The 23,289-nt window shown below is 33.9% G+C and overlaps 1 protein-coding gene across 1 annotated transcript; it reads left to right on the top strand.

Annotated features, from left to right (window-relative positions):
• The first annotated feature begins 19,583 nt into the window (after positions 1-19,583).
• Positions 19,584-20,717, top strand: LOC149241280 (uncharacterized). The gene is made up of 2 exons (XM_089370493.1): positions 19,584-19,755; positions 19,991-20,717. Exons 1-2 carry the CDS (start codon positions 19,718-19,720, stop codon positions 20,715-20,717), a joined length of 765 nt encoding a protein of 254 aa, XP_089226619.1. The 5' UTR covers positions 19,584-19,717.
• The last annotated feature ends 2,572 nt before the right edge of the window (positions 20,718-23,289 follow it).

The following is a 23,289-nucleotide window of genomic DNA, read 5'->3' as shown; positions in this document are numbered from 1 at the left end:
AATGTTTTGTGAGAAAGATTTAGCAGCTAAAAGAAAATTAAGATATTATAAGGAGGTCATCAACCCCACCCTAGAACATCAAAAGTATCTCTCTGTTTTAATTAGCTCAAAGAAGAAAATTAATATAGCCAAGATTAAAATGAACTCTTATGAGTTCCATAGTGAAATAGGTCGTTGGGTAGTTCCTAAAACACCATGGATGGAAAGGATCTGCCATCTCTGTGAGAATATGAACATCGAGGGTGAAAATCACTTCCTCTTAGAGTTCCCTATGTACAACCACATTAGATATCAATTTCATAACCTTTTTGCAATACTCACCTTCCTAGCCTTTTATGATGTCAAAATTATAGTGAGCTCGGGAGGCTTCTCTCCAAGCTTTTTGAGCATAGGAATAAAAGCTTAAATCAAATTAAATAATTCGTATCTTTAGGTCTAATAGACCAAAGTCTGGTCTTAGTGGAAGTTAACCATCATCATTGTCATCATCATCGTAAAGGAAAAAAATATATATTATAAAGTATTTTAGGTAATTTTATTATTTTATATTTTGGTTGTTTTTTAAGTATTATTTAAAGGACAATTTAGTCTAAAATCAAGTAAAGATTTGTTGAAATGAAAAATTCAAGTTCTGTAGTTTATATAATCCAGGTGTCTAAAGAGACTTTCACGATATGGTATCCATTTATTCATTCAAAAATGTAATTTAAACAAGAGCTACTTGGTAGCAATGTCACTACTCTTGCACATTGCCACCATGTGGCTTTTGTTTGGTGGAAACATGCAAAATTTGTAATCTTGAAATAAAAAAAAATGTTATTTACAACTGAAAACTAAATTCAAAGTACTCAAAATATCCATATTACAATTCCATTATGGAATTTTATATTTAACAATTACAATTACACTAGTTCAACATAATTTTTATTAAAGTTCAAATGAAATTATTAATTTTCCTCTCTGTTATTTTGAATGACAAAAATTTCAATGCATGAAGAAAAAAGCTATTAAAATTTTTAAATATTACATAATAATATTAAACAAATAACAAATTTTATCACACGGCCTGGAAAAACTTCTATAAAGAAAGAAACACCCAACCTGGTATAGAAGGAATTTAAATACGTGAAAGCTCTACGCTAACGCAAAATGAATAATTTGTCAGAAAAGAAATTAAAAACCTGAAATTTGAAACATGGAGACACATTAAACTTGTTCGAATAGTGGAAATTTGATAGTGTTCCCAACCATGCACAATCATAAGATTTTTTAAATGTCAAATTCAAGCTCTTTCCAAAGAGGGTGAAGTGTAGTATGTTATTTTGGAGTGGAACTTCTCAAAACACATGAAGAGAGGGTGTAACAAATCTTACTTGAAAGTTTATATAGTAAAGTTAATAAAAGAAAAATAAGACTAAGGTCATGGGACAAGTATTTTAAGCTGAATGTTTGGAAAAATATCATAGTGGGTGTTCATTTGGTTTATTATGGCTAAGAGGAAATTTGCAAATGCTCTGGCAAAGCCATTTGAAAAGGAAAAGATACATTATTTGGCTTTTATTTATGAAAAATAATTGAATTTAGGAAAAAGGGAAGGTGAAAGGTCACAGGTTGCATGAAAGGAGGAAAATGAAGGAAAAATAATGTAAATGGAAGAAAATAGAGGTCCCATTCATAAAAAAAATTCTAAGGATCGGTTCATGGTCTTTTGACAATTCTATGATGGCGCTCTCTCTCTATTCCCTCATTATCTCACACTTAAGGTATTTTTGGAGCACTCTTGGAGGATTGTGGCATACCTTGGATTCAAAGAAAGAACAAAAAGGGAAAGCAAGAAAGAGCAAGGGGACAACGAGACCAACAACTACAGCTAGATTACTTTGGAGGTATCCAGTGGCATGTATGGTTTCATTGTTAGTTTTGGAACACATGTTGTTCTTGGTTATGAGCTTCCATTGGCATGGATCATTCCTTGAATTGATAGTTGTTTTTCCTAGCCTTGTCGTTTCCTGGATAGACATGGTGTTGTGAGTTTTCCCATTTGTTTTCTGAATGGTGCTCATCTTCCTTATGGATGTGGGATTAGTTGTTAGTTCCTAGAACCTTGGTTGAAAAAACACTTTGGAAGCCCTGAAACAATTTTGGTTGAGTTACTAGTCATGGAATTCTTAGTTGGACAAACACTCTAAAGCCCCTGGCGGGCTGAGTTACTAGTCTTGGAGCCTTGCTTCGAGAAATGCTCTATAGCCCTGTGACAATTGTGGGTTGAGCTACTAGTCCTAGAGTCGAGTTGGATCAATCACTATCAAGCCCTAGACATCTTGGGTAGAAACTGATTTAGTGATGGTTAGTGATGTCATAATAAGAGGTAGAATCAGTGGTTGATATTTGAGATGATTTGGCCTCTGGAAGCAGTAGTTTAGTTTTTTTTTTGGTTATTCAATGAGATCCCACATTCATGCTTTGAATATGGTGCGAGGTTGATTGGCTGAAAGAAAGTTTTGGTTCATTCCAATCTATGGTTAGGTGGTACGTGGAAGTCCCTGACTTGGTTGTATTTTTCATATGTTAATACGAGCTGTTTTCCTCTTTTATTTTATAAGGAAATGTATTTGTTATTAGTTGGATTTAAGGGTTGTTCTATAATTGATATTTCTCTCGTTATATGCTCGTTGTAAGCATGGTTTATGACATAATTGAGTTATGGTTATAATCATGTTTTTGTTAGTAAATGAAATTTTAATGAATGCATGACCTAATAGATGATAATGCAGCGATTATAAGAGAACATTAGACCTTCTTGACGATTCTCAGATAAGTATGAGCTCCCTATGTTTAGATGTGTATTTATGACATGTTCATGATGTGTTTAACATAATCACTATCATGGCTAGGCCTTGTTACGTCAGGTTCTTGTCTAAGTTTTATATGGAAAGCCTTGCCCTTTTGTAATATATTATTCCTCAGAGTTTCTTCACGTTCTAGGCAATGGTATAAAGAATAGCCCTAAAAAAGTGTCTCAGATCTCCTGCTTGCAGCCATAGAGCTGAGTGAAAAAAATTGCAATCACTCCCTTGCGGGCTTCTGCATGTGACTCGAGGGCTACACTTGAATTCCAGTAGTGTTGTGTGAGCGTCTGAGGTTCTAGGACACACAAATAAAGGTTTAACTTTGGGTTTGGGCACCTGGAAGGCTAGTTTTCCTATTGGGGGTCTTGTAGAACCGAAGGGAGGTCACTAAGGTTTTGGTTTTGTCGATTCCACTTCCTTAAGGTGATCTAGGTGGTTGAATCATATCATAGTAACTATCATAGTAATTCTTCACATATTTACCCGAGCGGACCAGTAAGCTTGGGTAAGTGAAGGACGAGGGTGTTACAAAGTGGTATTAGAGGATGGTTCAACCCTTGGACTCGATAGGCGTAATGTGGTTTCCATATATGCATGTAGGTTGTATATGTGCTTGTTATGTATGCATGGTGGTTGTTAGGGTCCTATAAATATAGTGATCAAGGTATGATTATCTAGCTAGTTATCCCAATTGGATGTTATAAATTATTTTTTCATTTTAAGTTGTTTTCGATTTTGAAAATAAAACTAGAAAAAATAGAAAAATAGTAAAATAAGAAAGAAAAATAAAAAATAAAGGGGAATAAAACAAAAATAAATAAGAATAAAATCCCCAAAAAGAGGTGCAAAAGTTTAAATGTCACCATAACTTTAATTATGTTAATGATTAATTAATCTATTAATAAACTTATCTTAAAGTTTGAAACTAGAATGGATGTCATGTATTGTCACTTTCAATAAATTGTTTCCACCTTTGGAAGGATGTGATCATCCTCCCCTAGATCAACGATGGGCAACGATGTTTGGCACCCCCTCCTATTGAAAGAGACATGTCTGCTACCTCCCACATCCGCCTGCTCCCACTCCATCCATAGCACATCACTCATCTGTTGATGCACTAAGATGACTATTTAATTCAATCTTAATTCCTACATTACATTGTCAACCTGGGATTTGTCTGTTTATTTCAAGGATGTCGTCACAATCTATGCAATAGAGATCATAGGTTGTTACATAACTAAATGAATCTAACACTTCATCCAATCGTTGCAAGAATGTATTAAAAAATCCTTAATTCTCGAAGTTCAATCAAAGAAAATTGAAAGAATAAATCTCAAAACATACTCAAACCATAAATCTAATACCAATCATAACTGATTTGCAAAGGAAATGAATTTTAAGCATGTGCACTGAAAGAAACCATATCTAATGGGCTACTGTCTGATCTAGTAGATGGAAAGAAATACTACAACAATATAACAACAAGTAACTACTTCAGCCTTTAGCATAAATAAGAAAGAACATCAACCAACTGTAACACTTGGCTTAATCTGTGCAATTCATTAAAAGAAAAACATTCAGTTGTGACATAGTTTCACCTATTCAACATGTTAAAGTAATAGCGTTTAAATATCTATTTCAAATGCAAATGTAAACTATAAAGAATAACTCAATTATGTAAAACTACAATAATAAAGATTTGCAGAAATTAAGGAAATAATTATGACATAAAAGAGTAGGGGATCTTCTAATGACTAGGCCCAAAGGCTCCGAAGTAACTGTTGATAAAGCTCAGAATGTGATTAGGAGAGAATATATGTCTTTCTCTTTAATTGAAATAACAAAAGTACATAATTACTGTAATGTCAAAATATGATTTGTTTAATGCCAAGATACAATAACGGAAAAGTGTCAATATATTGATCCTTTTCACCCGTCGGCATCATATAGTCTAATGGAAAACTAATGGATGAAAGCAAATCCTGACGATCAAAATATCTTCAATATTTTGTGGCTAAACGACTGGATTTTTGTTCGCTAAATTAGCACTTTATTTCCTATCTTTCGCTAGCCCACACAACCAAGGAATGATTTTCTCCTAGTTTGGCATTGTCGTTGTATTGACTGAAAAAGATTATCCAATTTTGATTTCTTGCGCATAAAAACAAGAAAAGTTAGTCTTCTTGTGCTAAAAACATGCAATATGTTAATGATTGGTTTTACCTAACTTTAAGAATCTTTTCTTCCAAATCCTTTCCAAGAATAAAGATAAATGAAGAAAAGTAAGTGATTTATCAAGTAATGTAAGGGTAAAAACATACCTTTTCTGTGACCAAACATACTCCCCTACTTACCTTTTGGCATGTCCTCATGCAAGGAGATGATTAACAATTAATTTTGTTAAGGAGTATGCAGGATAGTTCTATTCTTGATATAACCAAAAACCGTTTTTCATTTTAAGCATTGCAAATGCTCAGCCCTCTTGGCATTCTGGTAATTCATAGTCAAAATGATGCCCATCAGGTGGATACAAAATAATGAGGCTTCTATAACGACATCCTTTAAATGTAGTGCCCATGCATAAAATAATATTGATGTACTTAACAAGCAACAATAGCTTTGAAATTTCTATAATCGAACGACTCTTTATTTTTGATGTTGTTGGTGGATGCTATCCACCTCTATTTTGCAGCAAGTAGGGCTTCTTCTTTAATATCCTGGAAATATTTCACTCATGCTTTTACATTTTCTTTATGGGGAGGACCTAATGAGGCCACAACCTTCGGTTGCTCCATAAATCATTTATGTTGTATAAAAAGGTGTAAGGGTTGTGTAGGTTCTCCCCTATCCCAAAGTTCTATTTCATTCTCCCTTTTTTGGAAAATGTTAAATGCCTTAGCCCACTTAATTATATTACAGGAAAAAGAAATGAAGGCTTGAAATTGAACATGTCTAATGAAATGGATATTATGAGTATCCCTTTTGTCTTCCAGGAAAAATTCATGTAAGTATAATTCACAGAGGAGACGCCTCACCTTTTCATCCTGCTCCTGGCACCATTGAATAAATTCTGGGATCGGTTTAAATTTCATTGTTTTACCAGCCCTGATAGCCTTAACCTTTACCAACAAATACCTCTTAAGCCAAAACAATTCATAATTCATAGCAGGTGACCTACAAGAAAAAGAATCTTAATAAATGGAGCAGATAGTTTTAATTTGTTCCATAGATTTCTGAAGCTGATTATGTACTTATTTTTCTTTTTATGCTCAAGTTAGAGACTAACATAAGTCTCAACATCTGTTGCAGTCAAATCATCAAACTTCTTCAATAAATCCTTATGTGTTTGCAGGTGTGCCACTTCTCTTTGATACTGTGCTAGAATATGGTGTGGTTTTGATAGTTCCTTCTGCAACTTTTGGATAGTGGCATCCTTTACCAAAGAACTATACAAGGGTGTGTCTTCAATCTGAGCAACATTATGATAGGTTACCACCGAGTCGGTTTGAACAATTGTTTCCACTATATCGATTGTTTCCTGTGAAATTTAACCATTTATTTGAGAATTTTATGGAAAATTTGTTTGAATAGCAACATCCATAAAATCCGCAGAAAGAGAAATTTTTTTTTTGAGTCTCCATCAAACAACAGAAAATGTGTTTATTTTGAGCTCCAATGATTTCAATATGATGCATTTCAGTTTGAATTCCAATTGAATGTACAAGGGTGTCTTCTATTTGCGTTCTAGTGGTTTGAAGGAGGTTTGTACTTTGAGTACCAATAGTTTTCGATTCCACTTTGTTCCTACAAGCCTTGCTCTCTTATTTCAACCATTTTCTAAACTGTTTGATATTTTTCTTCAATTTTTTATTCTCTTTGCTCAATAGATTAATCCTCACACAATATTCCTTCTTTGCCTTCTTAGTGAGGCATTTGATTGGAGAGGAAACAACTATATTTATTTCAAGAAAAATAGGTGTTATATCGTTACTAAGATCGTGTTCCAATAAACAAGTATCTCTTGACTGAGCTTCCAGTTCAAGGATTCTTTCTACATAAATTGTTGGCTCAAGACTTCCATTTATAGAGGAAAATTTTCCCCCTTGTTCGTATGACTCCGCCATATCTTTAGAGGATGGTAATATTTTTGTATGACCATAACTACTGGCAGAGGCAGGCTAGCTAGGGGCGCGGTCCTCATCCTCTGAGTGTCCAGATTGAATTTCTTCTTCAAAGGTCATCCCCAAGTTTTCCAAAGTCGGGCCACCTCTTCTTCATCACCCCATGGAAATAAATTCCATGGACTTGCAAGGGGTGTATGAGACAGTCTTGCTTCCTCTATCAATTCTGTAATATTCTGTTGTGAACTTATCCTCCTAGAACGTCTTCATTTTGCTAGGTGAGAGGCTAAAGTAATGGTTTTCCTTTTTCGTTCCCTCCCTGAGATTGTTACCTCTAAAGATTGATGTTCATTATTTGGTTCATTAACATTTTCTACAATTTGATCAACAACTTCCCCTGCCTGTCCATTTCCCGGGTTTTCTTCTAAACAGGGTACAACAGGGTTTACAAAATTATCTCAGGTTAATTGTTGTTGGGCTAGTTCTTGTGTGATGATGAGCTTAATTAGACCATGATGGCTAGTTCTATCATGAAGTTCTTAACTTTCCTGATCCAAATAACAACATCATGCAGTAATGAATTTAAAAAGAATGGAAATTTAACTACAATCTTCTACCTAAGTATTGCTAAGAACTTAAGCTGTCTAGATCGTACCACGTCTTATCGGTCATCACAAGTGATATATTTCTGAACAACTATTGCCAATCCTTTCCATGTTTCCATCACAGATGTAGTCTGAACACCCTTGTCCTTGCGCATTAATTCTTCACCCGACTCTTTGAATACTTCAACAGCTTCATGCAATTGTACATGTTTCTCAGTCCATTTTATGCCTTCCGTTGAAATTCCTAAGACTTCAGCTATGATCGCTTCGGAGACTGCTATAGTTCTTCCTTTTACGATTGTATGTCCATTCCATAAGTTTTGCAAAAATTATAGTGCAACATCACTATGAAATCCCTGCAACTTGACTAGGTACTATATCCACCCAACGCGTTTGATAATTTCTCGAGCCTATTCTATTAGCTACAATAGTGTGAGCTCATTGTGAATGGTATTTCCCCCCATGCCTGCTGTGCTCCTGTAACAATTTCACTATTCTGCATGCAATAACCTTACTTCTACGGTTTTAGTGTTGAACAACAACGAATAAGCCACATGCAAGAGTTTTGATTAGAAAAAGTTTTTATATAAATGAAATAATAATGAATAGTTAATCAAAAAACGTTTTTTATAAATGTAATACTAATTAATTAGTCAAATCAACAAGTCTTGGCGCGGTTGGTTAATTATATCTTATCAAATCATCATAGCAAATAACCTTCCCCCTCCAATAAGAAAATGGCATCCTCATCCTTGGAGTACAGGAAAATGAGAAGTACACACGACATCATTAATATGTCATGAAGTTGTTAGAGGAGTCCGATAGGTGTAGTAGAGAGAAATAATTAGCAATTGTACGAGTGGTTAGAGATCACGTAAAATGAATAAAGCATGTAGATATTCATTATTGGAATTGATTTAACTTTTGTTAATGATAAAGAGAAATCTGACAAGGCATGAAAACATAATTACTGATGGCGTCAACTAATCGAATGATGATGAAGTGATTCATTCAATGTATTTTCAACCATTATGCTAGTTTTTATAAGTATAAACACTATTCAATTGTGGTTTCTCCTTTCAGATTAATTGAATAGGAAGTATTAGCATACTAAAGAATTGGCAATATAGATTGCTACTCCAATACCTTATGTAGAGCCACTGCTACCAAGAGATGTCTATAGCCTCGGCAGGGTTACCACTTAAACCCATAAAGGAGCTAGTATCCTCAACTTATGACTTTATTATTATTATTATTATTGTTTACATATTTCTGTAAGGAGACCATTGTGCTAGCATGGTAGCCAGATAACCACAATGTCATTCACCAGAGTAGAACAAAGTGAACAGGTCCACTCTTGATGATACCTCCTATCCTTATACATGCATAATGTCTCAAAGGCCATTACCCTGGAGTGGTAGCCATAATAGAATTGTCACTTGTGTTAAGTCCCTATGATCATGATAGGTCATCTCGTAATGAGACCTCCTATCCTCTTTGAGAAGGATTTATCTTATTTCAAATTTTACATTATAAGTTGAGGGAGGCTCACTAACTCCTTAAGAGTCAAGGATGGTGTAAGATGTAAAAGAATGCATGTGCTTGCTTTCCTTGCATTGTGTCAAATGGAACTGCCATTTGAAAGTGTAAAACAGAGAACCAACAAGATGTTGATATTGGTGGTGAATAAAATAGAGAATATGTCTAAAGGAAAGACATACAGCAAGTCATTTAATAGATGAACCATATCAGATTAAAATAAAGGCAATTAGAAAATGGTTGAAATAAATCATAATGTAACCAACATAAATGATTTTTAAAAGAGATTTCGATGCAAATTTCTAGCCAAATGGATGACTGTATAGGTGGAACGACAAGCGTTTATTGGAAAAGAACAACAAATGTTCGAATGGGAATGAAACAGAAAATGTTTTGTAGATGGAACAAGAACTAGCTACTAGAGACAACAATGGTTGTCTGTTTGATGGAACAAGACTAGCTCGCTTTGTGGAAAGATAACTATTCTTTCAACAGAACAATAGTCATATGTATGAAAGTCGGTAAAAGGAGAAGCAGTCATTCTTTTGGAAGAGAACAACAACTATTCAAAAAATGTAACATCAACTGTTCATCCCAAAAGGAACAACAACTGTAAAAGACACAAGCTACAAGAGAAACAACAATTGTTCTTTCTTGAAAGGGAGCAACAAATTTCCCAAAAATGGAACAATAGTTTTTCACTCTAACGAGAACAGCGACAATGAAACAACGATAAAAAATATGAAGAAACAATTGTTGTTGCGATAGAAAGGAACAACAGATATTTTAACAACATTGCTTCTTAAAAAGATTCAACTCATTCACACAACAATGTTTACTCTATTCAATCATGAAAGTAAAAGAAAGAAGATGGAAAAATTAATAAGCTATGTTTGCAAAAAATATATATATTATTTACAATTGAAAAGGAACAATTTTCATGAAAGTAAAGCTATTGGGTCATCACTCCCTACAGCTAAAATTTGCATAGTGGGATCACTGCGTACCTATTTGAAAAAAGACTATTTGGTGAGTGGCTTGTGATAAAGTCGCAAGCAGTGTCCGTTCACAAGAAAGGGAGAGCTAGACCCATCAATGGTAATTAGAGTTATAGTGTCATTGTTGTGAACTTCATGAATCTCATACGGTCCAAGCCGCTTTGTCTGCAGCTTGCCTGCATAGTCCTGAAACCTGGAATCATAGAGAAGCACCTAGTCTCCTTTCTGAAATGTTTTCTTTTAGTAAGATTGTCATGCCACTTAGCCCTTTTTTGTTGAATAATCATTGTACATTGTAGATAAAGTAGTCGTATTTTATCTAATTCATTTAATTGCTAAAGTCGTTTCGTTTGGGCCTCCGATAGATCCAGTCCCACTTCCTGAGCTGTTCTGAAAGTCTTTATTTCAAACTTGATAGGAAAAATAGGCTTCTTACCAAACACAAGTTGGTACGGGGAATAACCAATACTATTTCATGAAGTTTCATGACAGACCCACAAGGCCTCTCGCAGTCTAGTAGCCATGTCCCACTGGTGTGTTGAAGCTGGTATAGTCAAGATCACTTCAAAGACCTTGTTGGTGCTTTCAACTTGCCCGTTCACCTGCGGGTGATACAAAGAAGTGACTTTATGTGTAATATGATGGTTCCATAGAGTGGTTGCGTTATGAAACCAGCTCACAAAAAGATAGAAAAGATAGATCAATGCATTATAATTTAGCCTCTTCGAGGAGGCAACCTCCTTTACATTACACAAATGAATAATTCTTACATGATTCAAATGACAAGACCTCCTTTCTATATATAGGAGTGTGAGGGGTCATAATATAATCAGAGCCGACATACCAATAATAATGTAAGGGCACAATAATAACAATAGTGGGCTTCTATGGGGCATAATAGTAACAATATGGGGACTACATGGGTACAAAAATATAATAAGGGGGTTGTACTAATAACAATAAGGGGTTACACTAGTAGTATAGGGGCCTAACATGCCCCTCTCCTTCAAAAAGTGTTGTCCTGAATTCTTGAGTAGCTCTTGATGCTTCTATATAAAATTACTGTCCTCCCATGTGGAATCTTCAGTGCTTAAGTCCTTCCACTTGATGAGATAATCTGAAATTGATCAATTTTGTAGCTGTCGAGTTCTTGTTTCTGTGACTGCTCCAGGTTCTAATATGATTTTTCCTTCCTCTTCAAGTTCTGGCAATATTGTTTGAATTGGGATCTTCTACAACTTTTGAATGAGTGGCCATACTTCTTCATCCTTCTTCTATTAATCCCTTGCTTTGTTTATCCAATCTAGTTGGATAATAGAAATAACACAAAATAATGCTTCCACATCCTCATCCTTTCTTGAGAGTGCATCTGCAACAAAAAATTTCTACTCTTTTCTGTAGATGATGTCAAAGTCATAACCCAACATATTTGTGACCCACTTTTTATGTTCTTCTAAAGATAATATTTGTTCTAAAAGGTATTTAAGACTACCATGATCCATTTTTACCTTGAAGTGTCTTCCCATTGGGTATGTCCTTTAAACTGTGACCTTCCATCTGTTATCAATTTCCTGGGTAAACCATACCACACAAATAACTCAAAAATAATTACAATTTCTTCTGTAGCCATTGGCAAAGCTACCACTTCTACCCACTTTGTTAGATAGTCTATAGCAACCAGTATGTAGGCTTTTTTGTTTGATGGCGGATTGAATGGTCAATAAAATCCAATGCCCATAGTTCAAAAGGCTCCATTACCAACTTCGGCTGCAACGACATCTCATCGACTTCACCAGGACAAACCATCCTCTGACAGTTATAATAGGCATGGACATATTTTTTTCATCTCTAAATATCATTGGCATATAATGTCCCATCTGAAGTATTGTATCTCCAGTCCTGCGATCTGCAAAATGCCCACCACAAGGCTCTTAATGGCAAGCTTTCACGATGTCATAGATCTCATCTTCACGAATACATAATCGCATCTATGTTTTAGACCCTGTGTGGAAAATATATCCACTGATCCAAGAAAATCGGGCACTGCATTGGACAATCGACTTCCTTTCTTTAGTTGACAGGTGCCTTGGTAGTTTTCCTACTGCTAGATAGTTTGCCATGTCTACCTACCAAGGTGCCTTTACTGCCACAACAAACCAATGTTTGTCTGGAAATTGGTCATCCACTACTAACGGATGGTTCGTTTTAGGTACCCGAGACAGAAAATCTCCAACTTGATTTTCCTTCCGTGGTAGGTCCTTAATAGTAATATCAAACTCCTACAAAAGTAACAGCCAACGAGTCACCCACCCATTATTAATAGGTTTATTGGCTAAATATCTGATAGTGGAATGATCAGTATATAGAAAGACTGAATAGCTTGTTATATAATGTCTAAACTTGTTTATGGCATACATAACAATGAAATTTTCATTTTCTCTAATTGTGTAATTGAGTTGAACAATAGTGAGATTTTTGCTGATATAATAAATAACATAGGGCTTTTTGTCCTCCTCCTATCTGAGAACAACGCCTATTGCTGTGTCTGATGCATCTGTAGAAATATGGAAAGGTAGCTTCCAATTTGGTCCTCATAATATTGGTGTAGTTGAAATCATCTTCTTTGGATCTCCAAAGGCAACATCACATTTGTTAAACCAATTAAATTCAACGTCACCAGCTAAAACGTACAAAGGTGCAGAAATTAAAAAAAAATCCAATAAAACTATGGTAATACCCCACATATCTAATGAATCTATGTACCTCGGTCTTGGTGTTGGGTGTGGGTACTACAAGAATTACCTCTATTTTCTTTGGATCTACCTGTATTCCTACCGCAGAGATGTAGTGTCCCAAAACGTCACCTTTAGTTATCATCATATGACACTTTACATTTCTCAAGCATAACTTGGTGGCAATGCATCGTTCAAGTACCTTTTCCATATTTCAAAAGCCCTACTAAAAGTCATTCCCATAGGGGGTAAGATCTTCCATATAAATTTCAAGCCCTTTGTTGATCAGATGGAAAAAATCCTCAATATAGCCTTCCGAAATGTGGCTGGGGAATTGCATAAATGAAAGGGTAAAAATTTGTATGCAAACGTACCCCATGGACAAGTAAACATGGTTTTTATCCTGGTCTTCAGGGGCGATCTGGATCTTATTATAGCCGTTGAAGCCATCAAGGAAGGAAAAAATTTGTTTTGTTGCTAAGGTGTCGAGAACTTGACGAATGAATGGAAGAGAGAAATGGTCCTTTTGGGTGGCTTTGTTCAGTTCCCTGTAGTCCCTGCAGATTCACCATTTCCCATTTTTCTTGGGAACGACTACCAAAGGGGAGGCCCATTGGCTATTTGTGATACGATAAATAAAATTCACATCCAACAACTTTTCCAGTTCCTCTTTCACAATATCCCTGAGGTGGGGATTCAACCTTCTCTGGGGCTATCGAATAGTGCGAGAATCCTTCTCGATGTAGATATGATGGGTACACAACTTAGGATCTATACCTTTCATGTTTGAGTATTCGCAAGCAATTTTTTTTTTATTTCCGAAGTACTTGAATAAACGTTTGTTGTTGGTGGCTATCTAGGTTATCATTAATGTTAAGCATTTTTCCAGGTTCAATCTCAATTGGCCTACTGTTATAAATAGCGGTCGTGGGTATATGTTGATGGTTTGCATCCTTGGAGAGATATCCATGTGCTTCATTATCAAGAATGGATTTTAATACTTGGCATGTCATATTATTCATGAAAACTGACCTATTAATGAAATTGTTAGTCACATCATCCTCCATCTCATTCTTAAATTCAAGAGCTTCCTCTAGTGTGAGAGGAGAGCAGATGTTTTCTTTTAGGTATCTAGTTGTGTGTAACTGAGTATTTACAATAGGTAGACTTGGTTTAACGGGATGATACAAAACAAGATTCTTCACAGCATTTCCTTGTGTAATAGTCATGTTCCTTGCATGACATCCTACATAAGCATCTGCCGTCACTAACCAAGTTCGACCCAATATCAAAGTATATCTATCTAGCCTACTCCTTAGGTTAATGACTAGGAAATCCATAGGATATTCTCAGGAATAAACAAAAACAATTACATCCTATAAGGTTCCCTCAGGTCTAACTACTGATCTGTCGCCAAGTCCTAATAAGGTTGAGGTGGGTTCCAAAGTTGTAATGCGCAAAGCCTGGCATGTTTCAGTAGTCAGAATATTAATGGCTGCTCCAAGATCCACTAATGTGTTTCGAAAGGTGCAACCTTGTATTTGAATGGTTACTACAGGATTCCCTGGATCTTCATATTTAATCGGTTCTTGTTTACCCATAAGTAGGTCAGATAACATTCCTACCACGTGCACTATTGGTGGATTTTACAACTTCCTCCCAGGCATCTTCCCACATAACTCCTTAATTGTTTTTTCATAGATTGGGATGTCTTGTATGGCTCGAAGGAGCGGAATCTTTATACAACTTTTTTAAATTCCCATAATATATCAAAATCAAGATATACAACAAGTTTCGTTATTACTAGTCTCTCAAGGAATGGGGGAGAATAAATTATAATTTTATGTGAATTCTACTGCTCGACTATGTCTTCTCCCTATTTTATTTCCATAGCAATCACAGTCGAAGGATTTATTTCAGGTTGTTTTTCGCTTTTGATTTCTTTAGTTTCCTCTATGGAAATAATGTGCGTTGACCTTAGCCGAAGCTCATTACATTCTACTGGTCCTGTATCATTATCCGGTCTCTTAAGAATTTGTACATATTTGACTAGTCTATTGTTATTAGGATTTAGATTTGGTTGAGCTGGCAATTAGGGGTGTACTGAAGGCTGAGGGTTATGAAATGGACTAGTATTTAATATAGAGTTGGTGAAATGTATGGTTAAACATTTATTCCACAAATCTTACTTGCAGTCTACAACATCTGCAAGTTCAAAAAATCATTCCTTTTGTGCAAGTGCCCATACTATGTCTTAATACTTTGACTTTATCATAAATCATTGTGTGGAAATGTATGTTTTAAATATACATGTGAAGAAGTATTTATTTTAGTCAAGAGGATGTAAGTCTGAGAGTTGAAGAGGAGAATATTGTGGATAAATTTGTTGTGGTTGCGTAAAATATCTTAGTTACAGGGTTTACAAAGAGTTACTATGCAACCTTTCGTGAAATGTAAATTATAGTAAGAATTTCATTTTACTTGGAGCTGCAGCCTCCATTTATCATGCAAATGCATTTTCATATGTTTTGTTATCATAATCTAAAGTATGATTTGTTTCGATATGGTTTTAAACTTTCACGTATAGTATTACCGTAACCACTTTGTTTCACTTTGTTCTACCATGAGTCACTTTTTGTGTTTTTTAAGCTCCTGTCTAGTTGTGATTTGATCATCGCAACTAAAGATTTGATATCCACAACTGAATTAATAAGGGAAATACTCCTCTCCTCTGCCCCTGTAATTTATTTCACGCTCGATCTTTGACCGATTCCTGAACTTTCACCTGCCAAAATCAAAATCCACCACAGATAGTCTGACAACCATGTTCTAGCGACCATGTTCTAGCTTCTCAGAACCTCTATGATAGGTAGAATTCCTCCTTCCTCTACAATCAGACTCTCATTCACCTTGTGTATTGATAGATTCAACAGGGTCACCACCACATGCTCTTGGGTCTCCAAATTCGGGCTTAACAATGGATAAGGTAATAGCTTTGCAAACAGAAATAATAAACTTTCAAAATCCATAGCATAATATGTTTCTAAGAGGTTGAACAAGGGCCAATGTTTGAATGTTTATTTTTAAACCCTTTGTGAAATCACTATGGAAAGCACATGTGGCACCGTAGTGGTCATAGATGACAAATTATTTCTTATTGATCCCAATAGAAACTAAAACCAAATTGAAAAGAATAATGATCAATGAAATCAGTTCTTCTTGGCGAAAGCTTGCTTCTTCAACACTTCGAGCTTCATTATTGTATAAATTTGCATGCTCTCAAACACAATGGTGTAACTTCTCTCTGGTTTTATCACATTGAAAGAATGAAAGGTTTTAATCCTCCTTTGTGGTGGTTGTATTGATACCAATACTTTTGCCTTCAAATTCTCATCCAACCTTTATGATGGTTGTACTGATACCAATAATTTTGCCTTCATATTATCATCCAACCTCTCTCTCAACTATATATCCATAGTAGATACGACCATATCTATGATGATCCAACATCTTCACATGTAGATTTTTCCACAATTCAATTTCACATAGCCAATATGGCTTCTTCACATGCAAATCTACCCACAATCAAAGTTCACAGAAATGTTCAAGAAAATAAAAATAATTATGAACACCAATAAAATAAATCACACACATAAACAACACTAAGAAATACCTTATGAAAACTCCAACTCCAATTAAAAACCTAGCCTAATAGAATTCCATTATTGGATGGGAAAAAATCTCACCAAATGTGCTTGAGAGCCATGCTCAACGCTCGACCCATTACACTAGATAGGGAGCCCAAACTTGCTCAACCCTTGGAACCTTGCAATCGAGACTAATAAACCTATTTATAGGATTCTTTTGAGCCAAATACAATTGGCATAATACCATGGGAAACAAAACCAAGTTCCTGAAACCACTAGATGTAGGGTATCTATTTCGAGTCAAGGTCAATCCTAACCAGCGTGATCCCAAAGTCTCACCAATCAATGCACCAGTTGAACCTGGAAACATAGTATAGCATCAAGGACATCTACTTGCATCTTAAGCTCATTTGGGCATAGTCTTGTACATAGGAATGATGTGAAAGAGTCATTTTTTGCAGATTCTTGTACAAAGGAATGAAGTCAAGGAGAACATTATCTTCATTATTAATCAAATGTAGTGGCATGTGGAAACATTAGAGTGTTGGATCTAGAGAGTGGACAAGCACATGATGATGCCTCCTAATCGTGGCTACTACCTAGGTAGAAACAAAGAACCCATCCCTATAGAAGCCATTGATGATTCAAATAAATCAACACGGATGTCTTTCTGTTTCTTTGTATTTAGTTCTTTTACGTTTTAATTACATAGTTTTATTGTAGGGAAAGGTCCTAGCGGCCTAATGGTTAGGATCTATACTTCTTTTCAAAACTCTGAACAATGGTTAGGATCTATACTTCTTTTGAAAACTCTGAACAATGGTTAGGATCTATACTTCTTTTGAAAACTCTGAAAATTCTCTTATATTTAGATATTATGAGATAATTGAAGTTTTGCATTTCATAATTTACCTATTAAAAAAACCATTTACTTTATGAGAGATTTTTCGGCATAAATCACAAGATATTTCATTTGTCGACACGTTTCGAACCAACTAGTGTGGTTCACCGTTAGGACAAGTTGAATGAGTAGATCAGGTTTTGCATGTTAAATAGATAGAACAGATACTCCAATGGTTGTATAACAACTATATTGACAACAGCTAGATTTGAGGGGTTAGTTAGGAAAAGAATAACCATTATAGGTTACTTTTTAATTAAATAATGGTTATTCCTGTCCTAACTAACCAGTCAGATCTAGCCATTGTCACTATAGCCGTGATACAGCCGTTGGAGTCTCTGCTCTATCTATTTAACATGCAAAACCTGATCAGCTCATTCAACTTGTCCTGATGATGAATCGCACTAGTTGGTTCGAAACGCGTCGACAAATGAAATATCTTGTGATTTATGCCGAAAAATCTCTTATAAAGTTAATATGGATCACAAAAGCCTCAATTCATCAAAAACCATTTAATTCATTATAATTAGTCAAAATTTATAAAATAATTAAAAATAAATACTAATTATACAAATAAAATTTTAATAATTACATTTGTTCCAACACAAAATTGATATAATTTAAATATGTGTACCATACAACATAATATATGGAATTCACAAAAACTACCCATCATATCTCATATATAATCATTATTTCTTTCAGAATAACACACTCTCTCTCAGACACACACATATAAAATTAAACCTAATTTATAAATCATTATTTAGATTTCTTTTCCTATAATATATTATAAATATTAAAACAAATTATTTATAATTTTATTTATAAAAAATAAAAATAAAATTACAATTATAATTTTTTAGTAAGATTATGTTTTAATATTACTCTTTTTCCTATTATATGATATTATAAGATAATGTAGAAATAATAAACGTCCTTATAAAAATTACATTGCATACCTAATCACACCTATACTCACATGATATTAAAGTTGCATTCAATAACTAATACCACCGTTTTTTGAACCACGATGATAACACTATTTCATCATTCAACATATTCTATATTTTTTTCAAAAAGTGAACACACTAAATTGAACCACATGCATATTCTATACTTTTTTCAAAAAGTGAACACACTAAATTGAACCACATGCATATTCTACACTTTTTTCAAAAAGTGAACACACTAAATTGAACCCCATGCATATTCTACATTTTTTTTCAAAAAGTGAACCCACTAAATTGAACCACATGGTCTTGCGTCGAGTGTGCAGCTTTGTGGTGAATTGAGTTTGGTCATTTGGAAAACAGGATACACTATCATAATGTTTCATTGCTATTTTAGACAAACGATTTCGTTTGACAAAACATAATGCGTAATTCACAAATTTGCTATATTATTTAATTATATAAATCACAAGCCTTTATTATGTATGGACAAAATACGATTATTTAAAAGGTTCTGTAAGTCAAATCACGTAACTATTGCCATCGTCCTTCATCCATTTGTGACCTCTGCACTTATAAAAAATAGGCAAGGTAGTCCCACTGTCAGCAGCATGTTGTTTGTTTACCTATGTCGATACTGATTTAGGTAGAAAAAAAGGACATAACACAACATAAAAAATATGTTTATATTGTTTTAGGTAGAATGCAGGATACAGTTGTGAAAAAAATTTATAATATTTTTCAAAATTAGTTACAGTTGTAGTAGACTCTAAGAAAACGCAATACTAACACGCCTGAGAGTTTTAAATAGAGTATTTTGACCTTTTCGGAGTCTGAGACAGTAGAGCAATGTTAATACCACAAAGTGGGACGATTGACCATATTAGTGGCCAGTAGGTAAACAATAGAAGAAAGTCCAGGATCTGTAGAAATTTGAGTCTCTGAATATGACAATTGCTGTGGAGAGCAAGCCAGAGTTGGAACAGCTCAAATGTCTAATGGAGGAGGCTGAAAAGAAAATCACTACTGCTATCTCTGAGGCTGCTGCGAAGCTTGACCTTAATAGCCTTCAATTGATTAATGTGCCGGTGTCGTTACAGTTGGCTACGACCCTTGTGAAGCTGGATCTCTCAAATAACAATTTGGGGGTAAATTTTTCAGTTCGATTCCCTATGTGTAGTCCTTTTCCGAAGGATGACAATGGAATATTTTTTTTGTTTTGATGGTGCCCAATTGATTGCAGTGCTTCCCTGAATGCGTGACTGGCTTGGTGAATCTGAAAAGTCTTGATGTTGGTTGCAATCACCTCAAATCTCTTCCTGCTTCCATCGGCAGGCTCTTGAACCTTAAATTCTTAAATGTTTCCAGCAACATGCTCGTTGCCTTTCCTGATAGCATACAAAACTGCAGGTAATTTTTGTTACCTAATTCGGTAGGGTTTTGGTGGAGTTGATGCATGTACAAGAAACCTGGAAATTGAATCTAACTGTTTCATTGTTGTATTTTTATGTATAATTTTCTTAATACGAATTGAGTCGATTTAACTTGATTTTCCAATTTGTGATTCGAACCTGATAAAAATTTCTGAATAGTTTTTGGGTACCCATATTTAGGTTAATACAGTAGTCTGGTATGAATCTGACAGTGCGTTGGAAGAGCTGCGTGCGAATTTCAACCATCTGGAGGGACTACCAGACACGCTAGGATTCAAATTGAAGAATATGAGGAACCTATCGGTACATTCAAACAACATAGCTTATCTCCCGCCGTCGATTTCGTACATGAGATCTCTCCGTGTACTGGACGTCCACTTAAACAAACTCCGTTGTCTCCCCGACGACATAGATCACCTTATAAATCTGGAAGTCCTGAACGCCAGCAAGAACTTTCACCATCTCGTGGATTTACCGGAATCGATAGGTGGTCTGGCGTGCCTGATGGAGTTAGACGTGAGTTACAACCAGATCTCTTTTCTGCCGGACTCGATCGGTGCTTTAGAAAAATTGCAAGTGTTGGGATTAGAGGGGAACCCTCTTATTTTGCCCCCGCCCGAAATAGTAGAGCACAGCGCAGAAGCCGTGAAGCGTTACCTGTACAAGCGATTGATTAAAACTGGGCATATTAAGAGGAGTAGCATAGGCCAACGGATTGGTTACTGGTTTCGATTCTTGCTTTTAGGCAAAAGGGTGACATCATCAACAGGTAAACACTACAAGTACAGTTCAAATATCAATGAAGGATTATCATGGGATGAGTATCGATTAATACCACTAGAGCGTCGTTCCTCGCCCCTTTGGTCAATGTCTCCTCCAGCTTCCTGGTGTTTCTCTCCGCGTGAATCTCAAACACATAGAAATCTGTCCATCTCTTAATTCTTTGTTTACTGTGAGATAAAAGGTATTCTTTATTGTATTGGAAACTGCACATATTCTGCACACAAATCTGACGAGTGTCATGTACTTGCGCATAATCCTGCGTCACACTAGCACTCTGCCTCGCAGATCAGCTAGCAGTTTTCTCAGCTAGAGGTTTTCTCCGATTGGAATCTCGGACTTAATAATTAACATTTTAGATCGAAAATTTTGGCCCTAAATAATTTATATTTTAAAATCTTTTAAATGATCTTTTCACCTACGGAGCGAAAGATAAGATGAAGACCTATTGAGTTTTTATATATTTTCAAACTTCGCTCCTTTGTAACTTATAGAATAGAAAAGAAATATGAATGCAATAACATCTTTGCAACAGAATGTTGAAATGTCTAATTTGTCTGCAAGTGCATTTTTTTATTACTATGTTGATATGTATAGTTACATAAGGCTGTTATTATAAATTATTATTAGGATTCGGAATTATTTGTATTATTAACTTAATTTTAAAATTTAACTTCCAGCTAAATTTATTATCTTTCCTTTTTTGGGGTTAATTTTAAATTTTGGGGTAGATAATTTCATCAATGTTTTAATTTATATAATTAATTTATATATTTATAGATATGAGAGAATTTCAATATTAAATTATACAATTTATAAAATATTGAGCAACAATGTAATTATTAATTAAATTGTTTTGTATAAATTTAAAATATGATTAATTTTGAAAAACAATCTTATTATTAATAGAGATCACAAAAATCTAAAATCTAAAATGAAAAATATTTATCAAAATAATTTATTTTTTAATTTAATAAATATAATTATATAAAAATATCTAAACAAATATTAAAGTAAAATAACTAAAATGTGAAATATATATTTGAAAATGTAAAATAAGATAACTAAAATATGAGATATATATTTTTGAAATTATAATATATATATATATATATATATATATATATTCAATTTTATATAATAAAATAATATTTAAATTTATAATCTTAAAAGTATTCTTACTATTATTAAATAAAAAGAAATATAATAAATCTAAAAATAAATATTTGCTAACATTAATATTATAAAATATTTAGTGTTATTTAATATCAACTTGAAATGACATTTCATATAGTATTAAATCATATGATTTAGAGGCTTATTTTCCTTTTTTACACATGGAAGGTTGTTATTTGTATGAGGAATATAGTTTTTTATTTTATTTTATTTTAGCTTTTAGTGTGTATATATGTATATATATTTTGAGTATTAATGTTAAAAGTATTATTAATGATATAAGTTTTAAAATGAAATAAAAAAAAATATGATAAATGTAATTATTATATATGAAGTTTGGAATTATTTTAGTTGCAATTTAGTTATTTGGTAGAATTATTAGGCGATAAGTTTATGATTGATTCATTATCTTTACATTTTGCTCTTTACATAAGAATAAAGAGATATTCAATGGACATATAGAAACCTAGTTAGTCAAGCATCATGTAGTTGTGACACATCCTGTCTTTATAATCAATATCCCTTCCACCCGTGGAATTCATGGAGGCTAGGGACCTTGATCCACTACACAAAAGAAGGGTCAGGTGCATGGAAGTGTTTAATAGTTCAAGACAAGGAATGACAAGGAATATGAGTTATTCAGTTTATGAACACTCATACTTAGGGTTTTAATAGATATTATTGATTAATCTAACAAGTGTAGCCATATAAATTAAATAAGTTGTAAATATCAATAGACAATATACAAACAATTACTTCTTTATACATTTAAAAAATAATAACTAAATTTTATTTAAAATTATTACTACTAATGATAAAACAATTAATATATAAGTTAAACATATTTATATTTTTAAAAAATTTGACAAAGTTAAACATATTTATATTTTACTAAATTATAATTTTATTTAAAATTATTATTATTAACGATCAAAAATTAATATATAAATTAAATATATTTATATTTTAGTCATAAAAATTCACCCACACTTTATCATGAAAATTAACTAAAAAATAAAAAAAATACTTAACAATTTTGGAAATAAATATCAACTTTTAATTTGATTATATTTATAAAAATATTTTAAAATATTTAATCAAAATTAATCTCTACAATCTATCTAATCAATTAATAATTAATAATTATAAATAATTCCATAATAAACATGCCTATTAACCTAACAAGGTTTATAGCTATAGTGGATTGGATGGGTTGCGAATGGTTAATAAAGTTGCCACAGGAATGCATTAGAGTAAACGAGGAACGGTGATGAGAAGCAAAGCACTTTAGGCTGTAATCATTTTAATTGTGCTGAGCATGGAGGAAGATTGGACTCCTCCGATGAGCCGCCGATGGTCAATAGATTTGAATAAAACCACTTTTAATTCACTTGGAAAATATTCGAGTCTGAGGAGCGAATGGTATCTAACCAAGGGTCCTAGGGTGTAGCATGAGTGAGAGGAAGAGATCAGTGGGACCCGTTGATGACACTTTCGAGGCTCTGCAAGTCGGGTGAGCATACATCAGAATATGTCACTTACATACTAATATATT

Source organism: Pinus tabuliformis, chromosome 8 (genome assembly GCF_031772625.1).
Source record: "Pinus tabuliformis cultivar Carrire ecotype Pingquan chromosome 8, CPIR1, whole genome shotgun sequence".
Classification (NCBI taxonomy): domain Eukaryota; kingdom Viridiplantae; phylum Streptophyta; class Pinopsida; order Pinales; family Pinaceae; genus Pinus; species Pinus tabuliformis.
The sequence above is the reverse complement of the archived record's forward strand: the minus strand, read 5'-3'. Positions and strand labels throughout refer to the sequence as shown.

Coding starts and splice junctions, on each gene's coding strand:
- LOC149241280 (XM_089370493.1), top strand. CDS start 19,718: ATGCTCGTTGCCTTTCCTGATAGCATACAAAACTGCAG. Junction 19,756..19,990: donor GATAGCATACAAAACTGCAG/GTAATTTTTGTT, acceptor TGAATCTGACAG/TGCGTTGGAAGAGCTGCGTG.